This window comes from Odocoileus virginianus, chromosome 14 (genome assembly GCF_023699985.2).
Source record: "Odocoileus virginianus isolate 20LAN1187 ecotype Illinois chromosome 14, Ovbor_1.2, whole genome shotgun sequence".
In the NCBI taxonomy this organism is placed as follows: Eukaryota; Metazoa; Chordata; class Mammalia; order Artiodactyla; family Cervidae; genus Odocoileus; species Odocoileus virginianus.
The window spans coordinates 4,976,843-4,993,890 of NC_069687.1; the positions used below are offsets into that span (position 1 = coordinate 4,976,843).

Consider the following 17,048-nt stretch of genomic DNA (forward strand, 5'->3'; position numbering starts at 1 on the left):
CCCACATTGCAGGTGGATTCTTTACAAGGGAAGCCCAAGAATACTGGAGTCGGTAGCCTATCCCTTCTCCAGCGGATCTTCCTGACCCAGAAATTGAACCGGGGCCTCCTAGCATTGCAGGCAGATTCTTTACCAACTGAGCTATGCGGGAATCCCCTATGTTACTGGATCAGGGCCCACCCTAATGACCTCCGTTTGCATGATCACCTCTGTAAAGACCCTCCAGACACCGTTAGTGACCTGAGGTGCTCCAGGGTAGGACTCCGTTCTGTAAGTTTCGGTGGGATCACTGCGCAGGCCCGTAACAAGCCCAAACAGGAATTTCGTAACCAGTGCAACCTCTTTCCTCTCGAGGCTGTTGCTGGTTTGCCGAGTAACGTAAACAAAGCCCACCTGTGTGCACACAGGGCCGCATTCAGCGGGGCCCGCAGGGGACAGGGACCGTGGCCCCTTTAAAGGGAAGCTGGGAGGAGCGGGCGTATAAACAGTGACAGCGGGGCGTGGGTCAGGCCATGTGACTCACCCAGGAGAGCGGATCTATGTGTTTTGGGACGGGGGTTGGGGTGGGGGGAGGTGTCTTATGAGTCCCTGTGTCGCTGTATCCTGTGCCCACATGCAGGTGACGGAGGTCATCACCCATGCCGGATGACTCTGCGGCTGGAGGTCTCCGTGTGCCCGATGGTTCGGAGGAAAAAATAGCTTGTTCCGCTATCAAGTAGGGCGGCCGGGAGGACGCGAACAGGGCTCTGCATCCTAAAATAGTCCCACGCCAACTTGGCGAGCTCCGCAGCGAGGCTGCCCATCCCGGGGCTGACGGTGCAGTTCAGAGCAGTAGTGACTCACCTCACCCTGAGTTGTCGCCTTTGAGGATCAGACAGAAAGAGGATGTAAACGCCTTTCTGTTTACTTGTCTGTTTTATAGTAAAGACTATAAAAGGTTTGCTTTCCTTTTTCAGGGTCAGGAGAGTTTAGGGGCTTTTGTTTGGTTTTTTTAATGGAACGTGCCAACCCAAACAAGAAGTTGAAGTTTGTTTTAACCCAGAATCCTGCCCTTTCTCATCCCCAGGAACAGGCATGTGTGAGTGCAGGTTTAGAAGGAAAGCAGCCTCAGTGGTGCCACTCTGGGGGCCGTGAAGGGACCAGACAAATCACTTTCATGTCCATTTAAAAGATAAAATTTTAAAAAGCCACTGATAGTGGGTTCTTTGAGCCACATTTCAAATCTTTGAATCCTAGATTCTTACTGGGTTGATAAAGTGGTGGGAAGGGCTTGACCGGTGGTTCAGTGGTAAAGAATCTGCCTGCCGATGCAGGAGCTGAAGGAGACACTAGTTCAATCCCTGGGTCAGGAAGATCCCCTGGAGGAGGGCATGGCAACCCACCAGTATTCTTGCCTGGAAAATCCCATGGATGGAGGAGTTTGGTGGGCTACAGTCCATGGGGTTACAGAGAGTCAGACATGACTGAAGTGACTTCACACACCCACGCACGCAAGGGAGTAGGGAGATGGGATGGGATGGGGAGGGGTAACTCCGGTCCTCTCTGCTGGAGGTGGTCAGCCCCGGGTTCATTAGATGCTCTGGGAAGCCTGTCAGTTATCCCAGTGCTCACGTGTGTGCTCAGTCGCTGAGTAGTGTCTGACTCTTTGCGACCCCATGGACTATAGCCCGCCAGGCTCCTCCGTCCATGTGATTCTCCAGGCAAGAATACTGGAGTGGGTTGCCATTTGCACCTCCAGGGCATCTTCCCAACCCATGAATCAAACCTGCATCTCCTGGGTTGGCAGGCAGGTTCTTTACCACTGAGCCACCTGGGAAGCCCATATCATTCCAATGCCAGGTCCCCCTCCCCGAAGATTCAGATTTCTCATGGATAAGATCAGGCCCTGGTAGAGTCCTGCTGGAAAATCTCCTACTTGATTGTAATGAACGAGCTGGGCTGGACCAGAACTGCTCATTTATTCCACATCCACCCTCTGTGGTCCCTCCTCCCACCAGCAGCCGGAGCTCCAGGCAGTGGTCGGTGTGATGAACTGTTTACCTGCCCCCCCTCCCACCTTGCTTGAACTCACTGTCCTGTGTCTGCCCTGACCAGCCTTCTGGAAACCCTGCTTGTATAGAGGAAACCGTCACATAACCCAGGCCTGCCTCCCTGGACTAGGGAGTGGAAACCCTGTAAAAAGGGAGCGTGAGTGTCAGGAGAGTCCTCACCTCAGATCAGACACAGCTCCAAGGGCTCAGGTGCAGGACCACCCAGAACTGTGGATAACTAGCTGGTTCATGCACTGCAGGCATTGAGTGCCCGCTCTGTGCCAGACAGGCACACAGTGAATAAAATCTGTGGGAAGTGCCGGTCACCACGAACTATCTAGTGACTGCTATTCAGTTGCTCCGTCATGTCTGACTCTTCACAACCGTGTGGACTGCAGCACGCCAGGCTTCCCTGTCCTTTACTGTCTGTCGGAATTTGCTCAAACTCATGTCCATTGAGAAAGTGGTGCCATGCAGCCATCTCATCCTCTGCCACCCTCTTCTTCACCTGCCCTCAATCTTTCCCAGCATCAGGGTCTTTTCCAATATGTTGGCTCGTCACATCAGGTGGTCAAAGTATTGGAGTTTCAGCTTCAGCATCAGTCCTTCCAATGAATATTCAGGGTTGATTTCCTTTAGGATTGACTGGTTTGATTTGTTTGCAGTCCAAGGGACTCTCAAGAGTCTTCTCCAATACCACAGTTCAAAAGCATCAATTCTTCAGTGCTGAGCCTTTTGTAAGGTCCAACTCTCATGTCTGTACATGACTACTGGAAAAACTGTAGCTTTGACTACAGGCCTTTGTTGGCAAAGTGATGATTATCTAGTAGGTATGATGCGAGACCTGCTCACATGTGTCTGTGATATGCCCAGCAACCCTGCAGTTACCACTTGCTTAGTATTTAGAAGAGGCCCGTTCACTGGTGTGTGCAGACTGGACACCTGGCCATGGCTTGTGTGTGCACTGGGGGCTTACGAGAGGCGGGGTTCTGGGGTCAGCACGGTCTTTCAATCTTCTGTGTGACTATCCCAGCAGGAACGCTCATTGCAGGTACCTGATTGTAATACTGAGAGTTAGCCTGCTTTTCTGAGTATTGTTTCACTGCTCAGTTCAGTTCAGTCACTCAGTCATGTCCGATTCTTTGCGACTCCATGGACTGCAGCACGCCCGGCTTCCCTGTCCATCACCAACTCCCAGAACTTGCTCAAACTCATGTCTGTCAAGTCTGTAATGCCATCCAACCATCTCATCCTCCTCTGTCGCCCCCTTCTCCTCCTGCCCTCCATCTTTCTCAATCAGGGTCTTTTCTTGGCATCAGGTGGCCGAAGTACTGGAGCTTCAGCATCAGTCCTTCCAACGAATATTCAGGACTGATTTCCTTTAGGAAGGACTGGACGGAGGACCCCAGATGGAGAGCGTCAGGGAAAGAAGCAGAATTGGGACCAACCACGCGGCGCTGGTTACGGGAGGAGGGCGGGTGGGATCTGGGAGCCGGAGCAAGTGGCCGGAAGGTGCGCTCCCTACCTGGCGGGTCTGGGGGTGGTCTAGCGCCTCCTTCCTGTTTCCCAGCCTCTCTCCTCCCCGCCCTGCCCTGCTTTCTGCCTACAGGGCTGGCATCCCCGGCTTGGCATCCTGAGGTGCCCCATCCAGCTTCTCCGGCCCTTTCCATCCTCCCTGCTGGCATTGCTCTGGCTCCCCCAAACCCTCACCTGGCTTTCTCACGCCCTTGGTCATGACCATTATAGAATACATCCAAACCCCCAATCAGCGCCCACCCAGGGTGGGCCCCCAGGAGGCCCCTCTCCCACCAGTCTCACCCTCCCAGGGTACACCGGCAGGTCTACCCCTTTGCTGAGCTCACTGGCCCACCCCCACCTGGAAAGCTCCCCCACTTATCAGTTGAGCCCCTTCCATCCTCCACAACCCTGCAGAGATGTCTGAGCTCCCGCGGAAGACTCATCACTCCTCTAATAACGCGAGGGCTCTGTTCTCTAGTGCCTCTGTGTGGTCTGGAGAATGTTGATTTCTATGCTGATCCTGCGAGGCTGCCTTACCTATCTGCAGCTCTGTTTCCCGCTCCCCTCACCCAATGCCCAGCATATCATATGTGCCAAACAAATGTGTCCATCACCAATTTGCTCAGCTGAGCTTACATCCCACCCCCTCTGCTCGTAGCTATTTGAAATACAGTAAGACTGTGAATTTGCCAGGTGCTTACTGCGGGCCAGCTGCTGTGCAAATGCTTTAGTGGGTCATTTGATTAAATCTTTGCAACAGCCTGTAGGGTAAGTGCTATTGTTATTCCCATCTCACAGAGGAGGAAACTGAGGCTCGCTGAGGTTGAGTCTGTGCCCGAGGCAGACGGCTAGTAGAAGGGCAGAGCTGAGATGTCACCAGGCGACTCTCAGAGCCACCTGCTTCCCGTGGGCGGTCACATAGGCAGGTGGCAGCCCCCCGCCCCCCACCAGGCAGCACCTGCAGCTTGGTTGTTCCTCATGGGTCCCCACACTCCAGGGGTAGCTTTGTGAGCATATCGCGCTTGGCTTTGCTACAACTCAGATTTAATACACAAGGGGCGGGACGATGTAGCCATCAAATCTAATCTGAAATTCCGTAGTTTGTGGTACGGGATTATCCACGAGCTTGAACAACTGTATCGGCCCAAATTCAACACTCAGCAGCTTGTATCTATTATGTGAAATGGAAGAATGTTTTAATTCTTTCAAACTATAGGAGAGAGATAATTATTGCTGCATTATTTCTTCTATACACAAAAGGGAAAGACATTTTAAAGATTCTGAAAATAACCGGAGAAAGAAATGCTTTCTGAACGTAATGGTTACATTGGTGAAGCCACACAGGTTGAAGAAATTACTACTTTAAAAATAGTTTCTGTAAAATAATTCTCCCTCATAATATTTAGCAGGTATCCCCAAGATTTTTTATTATTATTAAGAGTTCTTGATGAGAGAAGGACATCCTATCTTTTAATGGATCAGATTCCATTTTAAAAGTGTATTCAGCTCACTTGGGAATTGGAGGAGAAATTTCCCAGAAAAATATTGTTAAGGGGGTACTTGCCATTTTTTGATGGTGAAAATCAGACATTTCCAAACATCAGAATATGAAATTACAAAATGGATTGTATGGTGATTATAGTAAAAAGCAGCTATTCTTGTTTTATAAAGTTGGTCAATTTGTGTACACACACACACACACACACACACACAATAATTGCTTTTTCCTTACCAATACATATGAATGAGGGTGATTTTGACTATCAGGCTGGGAGCCGGTTTTACTTCCCAAGAGACACTGGCTAGAAATTGCATGTAACTGTACAAAATAAGCTTTCATTGCGGCAAGGATTAACTTCTGTCAGTCTTCAACAATTAAGAGGCATACCCTACCCCACTCTGCTCCCCTGCCAGTGGAAATATCATGAAGGAAACTTGAAACTGAATTTGTTACAAGCTTAAATTAATTGTAACAAGATGACATGCGCTTTTACAATGTAACTTTTAAAAGGCATCCGAATACTAAATTAATCATAATTTCTTTAATCTCAGTTTGTACAAGAGGACTGCATCTCAGGGAAGCTTCCTCTGTAGGGCACGTGTGTGGGGACACACTCCCCTGAAGTCGGAGCCCTTCCAGCTTGGCCTGGGGAAGGCAGAGCCCCGCCAATATTCATGTTAGGGTCCTCAGGAAGCCCTTCATCCAGTGAACGCCTGAAATTAACAGATGAGCTGCCCATAGTGGCTCCTGTGGTCCCTCCCCTCACAGAACTGGTTGCTTTTCCTTTGATCACTTTTATAATGCATATTAGGAAACATCGAAATCCTAGCCCATAAAAGACAAAGTTTCTCTATAAGGATCAACCGGTAAAATTACATAAAGCGTAAAGGAAATTATTTTAATTCATAACTAGAACTAATCTAATAAAAAGTGACTTTGAACTCTACTGGATTGAATTACAGTGATTTTTGTTTCAGTAATTTTATTTATAAGATCCTGGCATCCGCCTTTTCATAGACAAGAGAGATGGATGCCTTTTGGTTATTCTTACAGATCAGAGAAGGAACCAGAGGCCTCAGGAGCCCCTTCCTACAACTTCAGACCCTGTGAGGCCACCCTTAGCATCTGTGGACGTCTGGAGACCCCTCCTCAGAATAATGCATCAAATGCATAAAATGAAATTCACAGGAAAACAGTCAGACTTAGAAATATAGTTATCACCTTTTTAAAATGATGAACTAAAATAAGAAGTTAGAAAGCATGACTTTATTGACATATTTAGTATCAAGACCTAGTTAGTGGGGCCCAGTGGCTAAGGCTCCATGCTCCCAATGCAGGGGCCCAAGTTCCATCCCTGGTCAGGGAACTAGATTCTACAGCCAAATAAATAAATAAAAATAAATATTAAAAAGAAATCTATTTACTGTCCTAACTGGACATAGAAACTGATGACATTTCAAGCTATCTACAACTGTCGCATGAGTTTTCAATGTCTGGGATTTCTCTTGGTAACAAAATGAAAGCAATGCTGAATCTGCTCCGCTTTGTTACTTCCAAGTACAACTAAATGAAGTGCTGAACTGCAGTTAGGAGTTAATGAAAATAAAGATGGCTTTTGCATCTACGTTTATGTTCCCTTGAGGATTCGTGGCCCCTGGAGCCCATGGCTTTAGGTGTTGACAGCTGTCTCGGGAAAGAACTTAAATCTTACCATGCGGCTCATGGCCAGAACCTCTGGGGATGAGGGTCAGGACCCCAGCATGTAGCTCAGCCACGGCCTTGTTGGGTGGAGTTGGAATGAAGCATGGACCTCAAGCAGGGGCCGGCTGCACCCCAGCCCCTCCTCCCAAGCCTGCCTCCCACCTGAGCCTCAGCTGCCTCACCTGGAAATAACCCCACATCACAGGTGTCTTATGAAGCTCAAAGGAAATGATAGCCGCAGGTGCCTTGCATACAGGGGGTGATCAATAGATGCTCCTTCTTCTTATAAAAGTAGAATTTTATTGAAATAAATACATAAAAAAAGTACAACCAAAGATCCAGAATTGGTTTTACATTCAATATCCATCATAGGAAGCAATCTGCTTTCATAAGTATTAGTATTTCAGAGTGATATTGACATTCGGTTGGTTCAACTTTTTTTTAATATTTGACCATAATTTTATAATATTCACAAAAACCGCAGTGCAGCCTCCTCTCTGCTCTCCCCGAACTGTCACCTCTCCTTGCGGACTCTTGTCATCACCTGTTGACTCTCCATCATCAGGTCATTTTTTATTATTAGGAGTTGATTTCTGATAAAAACCATGATTGTGTTATTATCCAAGCACAGATGTGAGAGCTGCTTTTTCAGCTTTACAGCCTTTCTCTCCAAGAACCCTGTTTGTTAGCAGTATCTGTAAATTACCTTAATTTCTGCTGCTGCTAAGTTAGAAAATCACATTGAATAATATCATTATTTCACACATTTATCTTCTCTCAATTGCACCTTGGTACCCTTCCATATTGTTGAGATGCTTTCTTTATTACAGAATACAAAGGGCACTTGAAAACTTTTGGGCTTCCATTTTGTTGCAAGATGAAAAGCTGAGTCAGAAATCAAATTTTGAATGTTTTCAAATGCTGTGGTTTCCAGTAGTTATCACAGGTCACACAGGATGAACACAAATTGCCTCAGTACAGCTGAAAGAGAGTTTCACTTAGTGGTTCTCTGCCTGACTGATGCCTTTGGGGAAAGTCTTGTCTTTCTTTCTTTTTTCTTTGTCTTCTTTCTTATGCATGTGTATTTGTGTGTATATATATATATTATATATATAGAATAAGCATACATATGTATTATATATATATATATATACTCATATGTATCTACATTCTCGTCCCTCATTGGCTTTTCTGAAATACTGATGGTAGTTTCCTGTGCTATGCGTTAGATCCTTGCTTTTATGTTTTATGTGTAGTAGCGTGTGTATGCTAATCCCAAGCTCAAGGAAGAGTCTTTCTTTTAATGAAACTCATGAGAATTGTAGTTGAAATGTTCAATCTACCTATGTATACAATATATTACAATAATTGGAGGATAATCAACAGCAAACCCCACTCGTGTCTTATTGCTTAGTCAGCGAAGGCTCTGAGCATTGGCCTGGAAACTGGGGTAAGCCTTCCTGCATTTGACAAAATGGTGACTAGATGTCTTCAGGGTTTTTTCCAGCACTTAAGACTCAGGTGAATGGAATCAGCATTCTCACAAGGCGAGGGAATAGTATACAGTTCATTGGTCCTCCAGGATTTTTACGTTGTTTCTGTTGTACTCCTACTGATTTCCCGCAAGGCTAGCAATACCGAAATCTGAAATTCAACCTCTGAGATCACCAGAGACATGAAGCACCCTCCTGTCCCCAGGGGCTCTCAGCTGGCAGGGTGCACCAGTCTAAGAAGGGGTGTGAGCTGCTTCGTGGAAGTGGAGTCTGTAACAACATCTAAATCAACATGCGGGCCTGGGTGGTGTTGCCATAACTACCCCTGTAGGTTGGTAGTGGTTTCAGCACTGTAGTCAGCAAATAGAAACAGTTTTACCCAGCACTGCTCAGATTGTTTATTGCACGGGCATTTATGTCTCTTTTACCCTCCTATCAACTCATTATTCGGCTGTCATTGAACCTTCTGGTTGAGATCATTTCAGTTGCCCTACCCTAAGAAAGTCTTCGCAGATGGCATTAGTGGTAAAGAACCCACCTGCCAAAGCTGGAGACATAAGAGATGAGGGCTCAGTTCCTGGTTGGGGAGATCCCCTGGAGGAGGAAATGGAAACCCACTCCAGGGTTCTTTCCTGGAGAATCTCATGGATAGAGGAGCCTGGTGGGCTACAGTCCATAGGGTCACAAAGAGTTGGACAGGACTGAAGCGATCTAGTGCACACCCCAAGAAAAAATATCAATAGCCCTCAATCTGTAGCTTGTCCCCAGCCATGTACCACTTAGGGTCTCAGAGGACAGTCAATCACCCCATTCAGATGAGGATGCACTTAGCAGCTGTTGGTCAACCCCTGACTTGATTGCCTTTGGGGCCAGTATGTCGCACAAGAGCAGACGACCACTGCTTAACCTTTTCAGGGTGTTTGAAAAAGGGATAGATGGTCTCATGCCATCTCTGTGGCCAGGAGAAACCTGGTCTTCAGAGCTGGGTCTTGATCAGCACTCAACCCAGAAAGACACCCACAGCCCGGAACTCTAAGCTCAAATGTGGGAGGAAGTGTAGGAAGGATGCAGCCAGTGGGAGGAGGTGAGAACCCCGGGTCTGCGTGGACGAAGGCGTGAGCATGCTGGCCAGCAGGGGTCTCTGATGGAGGTAGACAAGCCAGATCCCCACCTCGGAGCAGTGCTTGCATTCCGCATTGCTGCTGACAGAGCACTTCTACTCGTGTGGCTTCCTGGGGATCCGAGATAAGAGGAAGTCCCCCCTGAGGAGCAGGACAGACTAGCAGGCCCAAGGGTGCAGCACGTGTCTGTTTCTTGAGCTCCCAAGGACAACGTGATTGAACCAGACCATTCCTCCTCAAGTGGCGACTAGGGGCTTAGTGATCATCTCCAAGAGGATCTCCTCTCCCTGTTGTCTCACTCTGTGGCATCATTAGGTAGGTGTTGTCAAATATTCAAGTTTGAGGACCACTAATTGGACAGATCACTTCATAACAAATAGATGGGGGAAAAGTGGAAACAGTGACACATTTTATTTTCTTGGGCTCCAAAATCATAATGGGCTGTGACTGCAGCCATGAAATTAAAACACACTTGCTCCTTGGCCAAAAAGCTATGACAAACCTAAAGTGAAAGTGTAAGTCACTCAGTCATGTCTGACTCTTTTCAACCCCATGGACTACACAGTCCATGGAATTCTCCAAGCCAGAATACTGGAGTGGGTAGCCTTTCCCTTCTTCAGGGGATCTTCCCAACCCAGAAAAGATTCTTTACCAGTTGAGCCACAAGGGAAGCATGACAAACCTAAACAGCATATTAAAAAGCTGAGACATCATTTTCCCTACAAAGGTCCGTGTATTCAAAGCTATGGTTTTTCCAGTAGTCATGTCCAAATATGAGAGTTGGACCATAAAGAAAGCTGAGCACCGAAGAATTGATGCTTTTGAACTGTGGTGCTGGAGAAGACTCTTGAGAGTCCCTTGGACCGAAAGGAGATCAAACCAGTCTATCCTAAAGGAGATTAACCCTGAATATTGATTGGAAGGACTGATGCTAAAGCTGAAATTCCAGTACTTTGACCATCTGATGCAAAGAGCTGACTCATTGGAAGAGACTCTGATGCTGGGAAAGATTGAGGGCAGGAGGAGAAGGGGATGACAGATGATGAGATGGTTGGATGGCATCACCGACTCAATGGACATGGGTTTGAGAAAATTCTGGGAGACAGAGAAGTCCAGTGGAGGACAGGGAAGCCTGGCATGCTGCAGTCCACGAGGTTGCAAACTGTCAGACACAACTTAGTGACTGAACAAAAACAATAACAGTTAGTAAGAAGACAGTCTGCTGGGAAGGGTTGGACAGGATGAACTCATTACAGGACTCCTTGAGGTAGAAGACCTCCCTACTAGTGTACATTCAGGGCAGAAGGAGCCTTGTCCAGAATTCCTGTGGGGCGATCCCCGGAGTCAATGGAGACTTCCATTCTGTGCCATTGAATTAAGATGTCCCAAAAGGTTAAGGGAAAAGTTAAGGTTTTTGCCACAAGGAAACACTTCTGATACGTCTGCTTTCTAAACCTATGGTGAATTTCATAATTTATTTGGTCTTCAGAAGAACAATGCAGTGTTATTAACTAGTCTTACAAGTCAACCATAGTTTGAGTGATAGAAAGAATTTTTCATAAGTAATGTTATCTTTCAGAAGTATGAATGTCTAAATCACCCATTTATTTGCTCCTTAGTCTTTCCCTTCCTTTTCCATGTTATTTTCTCTACATAATTACAGTGAATATTGGTGCAATGTACCCAGTCTTCATTTTCCTCATTTCCTGCCAGTCTCATTTATCCCACTACTCTCTGCAAGGCTTTTAAGTCAGTAAGTCACAATATTTACAGATAGGTAGCACATTCAGTTCAGTTCAGTCACTCAACTGTGTCCGACTCTGTAACCCCATGAACCACAGCATGCCAGGCCTCCCTGTCCATCACCAACTCCCAGAGTCCACCCAAACCCATGTCCATCGAGTCAATGATGCCATCCAACCATCTCATCCTCTGTCGTCCCCTTAGACACATTAGAAAATATTTCAGAATGCTATAGAAGGTCTCACTCTGAGGTTGGCTGAGCGAATCCTTTAAAACGTATTCCTGGCAAACCTTAAGCATGTACTGTTGTGTTAAGTTTAACATACAGTGATTCCAGTATTATTTTGACTTAATGAAACGTTTACTGTTGTACAGACCAGAAGAATGTGCAGCAGACAGTCTGGGGAGAGGGTTTGGTAGCGACTGGAAGAGGAGAGAAGGGCCCCAGTAAGGAGGAGGGTGGCATCTCCTCCGTGCTGGGCCTTGGATGGGGCCCCTCTGTTTCTTTATGCTGCCTGTTGCTGCTAAGTTGCTTCAGTCCTAACTGTTTTCGACCCCATGGACTGTAGCCCGCCAGGCTCCTCTGCCCATGGGATTCTCCAGGCAAGAATACCAGAGTGGGTTGCCATTTCCTCCTCCAGGGGATCTTCCCGACCCAGGGATGGAACCTGTGTCGCTTACATGTCCTGCATTGGCAGGTGGGTCTTTTACCACTAGCGCCACCTGGGAAACCCTCTTTATGCTGGTATAGACTGCAAGGTTACCCCTTCTGACACTGCCCTGGCCTCAAGCCATGCTCCAGCCAGGGGGACCAGGTGCCAGGCCTTGATCCAAAGATCTCCTCAAACCCCATTAGGCTTAGTTAGCATTTCTATTATGATTTTATACTGAAATTTTGTTCCAGAAGAGTCTAAGTTTTTTTAAACAAATCTGTGGAATCTCTGGATTAAGCAGAGTTGGGGAAACACTTTCACCTGTAGACCCAGATTTCAGTGATGCTTACTGAGCTATGATGACATTTGGTATTTCCTTGGCATGCAACCAGATTCTCTCCCCAATATAGCGCGGTTTAAAATCCTGTGCTCGGAACACTGAAGGGCTTCCCCGGTGGCTCAGCCGGGAAAGAATTCAACTGCCATGCAGATCTAGCTTCAGTCCCTGGTTTGAGGAGATCCTGTGGAGCAGGGAATGGCTACCCACTCCAGTGTTCTTGCCTGGAGAATCCCATGGACAGAGGAGCCTGGCGGGCTGCAGTCCACGGGGTCACAGTCAGACACGGCTGAGCACAAGGCACAATCATAGGAACTAAAGCTACGAGAGACTCGAAATCCTGCATCTCACGAAATTCCAAAGTCGAGGTGGTGAGCCATCTCATCAACGGGAAGTTGCCCCAGTCAGTTCCTGCAGGCCTGCTCAGCGTGCAGACTGCTTGTGTGTCTGCGGGGTCCGGAAAGCCTTTATCAGAAGTAGCTGATCTCACTGTCTCCTGTGTGAGGGTTCTTGTCCCATTCTGGCTGCCTTTCCCAGTCGGAGTTAAACAGGATTGGCTATGTGGGAGTCAGGGAGAACCAACTCCTGCCAGCCCTCCCCGGGGGTTTGGAGGGTCTGGGGTCTGCGAGAGCGGCCTTTGCAGGCCTTCCCGCTGGGCTGCACAACCCGCCCCAAGTGCACACGCAAGCCTCAGGTCACCCTGAGTCAGATGCTAACACCACCCCCCACCCCCGCCAGTGGGAGCATCTCCCCAGAGGAGGAGTACCTTCCCCCAGGGGGGAGCACTTTGGTGCGGCTCCCAGGGAGCTTGTGGGGCCATGGGGACTAGCCCAGCCCTTCCCCCTAGTACACACCCCACAGCTATTATAGAATGAAGTTGAGTTGGTGGCCTTCCAGTACCCAAGACCGTGAATCATCAAAGGAAGATTAAAGGTGTTGAGTGCACTGTAATTACAGTGTCAGTAAAGTGGACATTTTTAGCAACAGATGCTCCATCAGGATGATGTTTCTGGTTGAGTATCAAAATAATTTCACCTCCTGCAATGTGAGCATCCCAGGTGATCTGAATTTTTTATTTCTCCTCTAAACACTGAATGTACTGATTCTGGTGTCTTAGTAAATGAGAATTCCTCTTATGAGCTTTTTAATCACGTGCCCTTGAAGTGTCCTCATTTGATTTGCCAGAAAATACACCAGGGGGACACTCATGAAGGCTGGCATGTAGAGTCCAGGAAAGAGTGAGCGAGGATCCTGCCCGCTGGCCTCAGATCCACATGGAGGGCCGGTCTTATGTGTCCAGTAAGTTTAATGTGGAAGAGCTTCCCTGTAAACATCTGTTTGTGGTCTTAGCCTGATTGGGGTTTCTATGAGGCCAGATAAATTCGTTCTGTCCTTTTCCCCCTCCTTCCATTCAGCAGTGACTTTCCTTACTCTAGCCTGCACTGGGCTGTATTGTTATGGGAGGGCTGCTGCATCCACCAAGTGCCACAGTCTGGGCAGCTACGCCACGGATGTTTATTTGTCACAGTCCTGGAGGCCGGAAGTCAGATCACAGTGTCCATGAGGCTGGTTTCCTTGGAGGCCTCTCTTCTTGGTGTGTAGGCGGCCGTCTCCTCCCAGTGTCCTCACCTGCCGGTTCCCATGTGTGTCTGTGTCCTGATCACCTCCTCTTAGTAATACAGCATGTGAAGAAGTGAAAGGCGCTCAGTCACATCCGACTCTGCAACCCCAGGGACTGTACAGTCCATGGAACTCTCCAGGCCAGAATACTGGAGTGGGTAGCCTTTCCCTTCTCTATGGGAATCTTCCCAACCCAGGGATATGGACCCAGGTCTCCTGCATTGCAGGTGGATTCTTTACCAGCTGAGCTACCAGGGAAGCCCAAGAATCCTGGAGTGGCATCAGTTCAGTTCAGTTCAGTTCAGTCACTCAGTCATGTCCGACTCTTTGTGACCCCACGGACTGCAGCACGCCAGGCCTCCCTGTCCATCACCAACTCCCGGAGTCTACCCAAATTCATGTCCATTGAGTCGGTGATGACATCCAGCCATGTCATCCTCTGTGGCATAACCATTTATTTAAGTATGTATTCTGATTTCAAATGGCACTGTTCAGCAGTGCAAAGCTGCAATTCCGTTTGCATGCACCTAATACAAGGATACCAGTCAGGCGGGATCAGGGCCCCTCCAATGACCTCATCTTACCTTACTCACCTCTGTACAGACCTGTCTGCAGACAGTCACATTCTGAGGTCCTAGGGGTGAGGGCGTCCACATACAAATGTTGGGGGACACGGCTGCACCCGCAGCACAGTCTTCCTTTCACGCCATATCAGTTTTGGCCACGTGACCTGGACTTCCGGTTTCCTGTCTTCGTGTCGTTGTCCGGGGGCCCCAGCCCCTCCTCCGTGGCGCCTCCAGGCCCCTGGAGCGCGTTTCTCGTCTCACGGTCCCTGTTCCTCCTGCAGCAGCCCATGCGCATGTTCCCCCTCATAGGCAGGAGTTTCCTGTTTTCTGCATTTTTCAGAATGCCTTGCTTTTGTCCTTTCCCTGAAGATCTTAATTGCCTGAATTTTGTTTGCATGCTTTTCTTCTCCTCCTGAAAGATTCTTTCTGGCCTGTTGGCTGCAGGCTTCTCCCCCTGCTTTTATCAAAACCAGGGATCGGGGGCTCGCCATCTCCCTGGTGCTCACCCCAGCCCCATGTTATTCTCCCGCACCTTGTGACTTTTGCCCCCCTTTTCTTTTCACAATGTTTAAACATCTCCCCACCCCTGCTCCCACACGGCTCCCACTCCTCCGCGTGGTCCCTGCTTGAGCGGAATGTGCTTCTCCCTCCTGTCTGTCCAGCTTTCACTGCCTCCCACATCCCCGTCCACCCTGGACCAGCCACGCGTCCTTCCGTTTCTCTCTGGGTCGGTGTTGCGTCTCCTCCACTTCGCCCAGGTGCTGTGCCTCCTTTTCTTTCTGGGCATCTCCGTCAGCCCTGGGAGCAGGTGTCTCAGGAACAGGGTGCTGTGCTCCGCGTATCTGTCGGGGGTCTGCAGAGGCAGAGGACCCTGGGCAAAGCCAGGGTGCAGAGGGGATGCTGTCGGGAAGGCAGTGTAGACATGCTGGGTGGGCCGAAAGGGAGAGATGCTGATGGGCTGATGATTTATTTGAAACAACAGCTTGAGATTCAGCCATCCTGGAGGCCACATTAATGGGCCAATTGAGGTCAAAATTAGAGTGAGTATGCTTTAATCAAATTGACTTTATGCTGATACACCCAAGTTGTTGCATTTTTTTAATCAAAAGCGATATTTATCATTCTAGATGTCTTGACCAAACTTAGATGTAGGATGCTTTCTGAAAACCCTCATTTCCATTTTTATGGTAATTCTATTCACTCAGTGTATGAGAAAACAATTCTTCATTGGTAAATTTATTGATCGTGTCTGAAACAAGCCCCTAAGAGTTTGGGGGGATACATCAGACGCAAGGTTTATCAGGGAGAACTGTTCATTCAACCATTTGCACTGTGCATGCATTCTTGTTTTATTCAAAAGTAGAGGAATTCATTAAACTATCCCCAAATATCTCTACCAGCCTGAGAACAGGCCAGGACAGCCCTTCTTGGTGACAACTCCCAGCAGAAGTGAATACAATTTATACAAAGCCACGCTTCTCCTTCCAGCATTCTGAATGCCTTGTTCCGCTCCAAGCCGACTAAACAAGCCCTCCCATCTCTGGTTCTCTTGGAACACGGAACTCTGCAGGGCAAGGCGGGCTTGGTTTCATTGCCAACATTGACAGAGGTCGGGAACATGCTCAGACTCTTCCTAAAAGAATCTCTTCGATCACAATTATGTTTGTCTGTGTGTCCAGATGAAATGCTTCGCAGATGACAGACACTCCGAGTCTGCTGATTACCAAGACCAACTGACCCCAGATGTTACACAAGCGGAGAGATTTTTCCATAAACTTCACAAATGTCAGAGTCTAACAAAATGTCGTAAGACTGAAGCCTTAATACTTATAATCCAAGGCATCTTATGAAATAAAAATTCATGTTTAAAGTAGTACAGTAATTTTCTTACTCAAACAGCATACACTTAGATATTTACATTTTAAATTGGGGACGATTTTGCTGACTTTCACGGGATCATAGTTAAAATGATCCGTGGGCTTTTTTTCCTTCCACTTAATGCAGTTAACCACAAAAAGCCAATTAAATGAAAAACAACAAATGGGTGTTCTCTGTTGCAGCCGGCTTTGATCTTCCTGCATGATATCATGATTTATTAGAGAAGGGATGGCTCTAATTCAGTTCAATTTAACAACAGTTATTGAGTTGGAGTCAAATGCCCTTCTGAGATTAAAGTAGGACCAGGAACTGTTTTATTTATTTATTTTACTTTTAATCTATTGTAGTGAAATATAATTGATTTACAATGCTGGACTAGTTTCTGCTGTACAGTGAAATGATTTACATATTTATATATGCATATATTCTGTGTGTATATTCTTTTTCATATTCTTTTCCACTATGGTTTATCAGAGGATATTGAATACAGTTTCCTGTGCAATACAGTAGGACTTGTTGTTTACCCATCCTATACACACTGGTTTGAATGGCTAATCCCAGTCCATCCCTCCCTCACCCCTCCACCCCTTCCTCAACCATAGGTCTGTTCTCTCTGTGAGTCTGTCTCTGTTATACACACAAGTTCATTTGTGCTGTATTTATCCCATAGGGCTTCCCTGAGAGCTCAGCTGGTGAAGAATCCGCCTGCAATGCAGGAGACCCCCGGTTCAGTTCCTGGGTCGGGACGATCCGCTGGAAAAGGGATAGGCTTCCCACTCCAGTATTCTTGGGCTTCCCTTGTGGCTCAGCTGGTAAAGATCCGCCTGTAATGTGGGGGACCTGCGTTTTATCCCTGGGTTGGGAAGATCCCCTGGAGAAAGGAAAGG

General features: G+C 47.6%; 1 protein-coding gene across 4 annotated transcripts in view; it reads left to right on the forward strand.

The window, feature by feature from the left end:
• UBE2QL1 (ubiquitin conjugating enzyme E2 QL1) overlaps positions 1–17,048 on the forward strand; it is a 54,596-nt gene that overhangs the window by 6,394 nt on the left and 31,154 nt on the right. Inside the window, exon 2 of one of the 4 annotated variants that reach the window (XM_070476455.1) lies at positions 15,772–16,156. The exons of the other annotated variants lie outside the window; for them this stretch is intronic. Within the exon in view, the coding sequence (XP_070332556.1) occupies positions 15,772–15,807 (36 nt within the window). The 3' untranslated portion in view covers positions 15,808–16,156. Of the gene's footprint in view, positions 1–15,771; positions 16,157–17,048 lie in introns of those variants that run through there. 4 annotated transcript variants of the gene reach the window in all.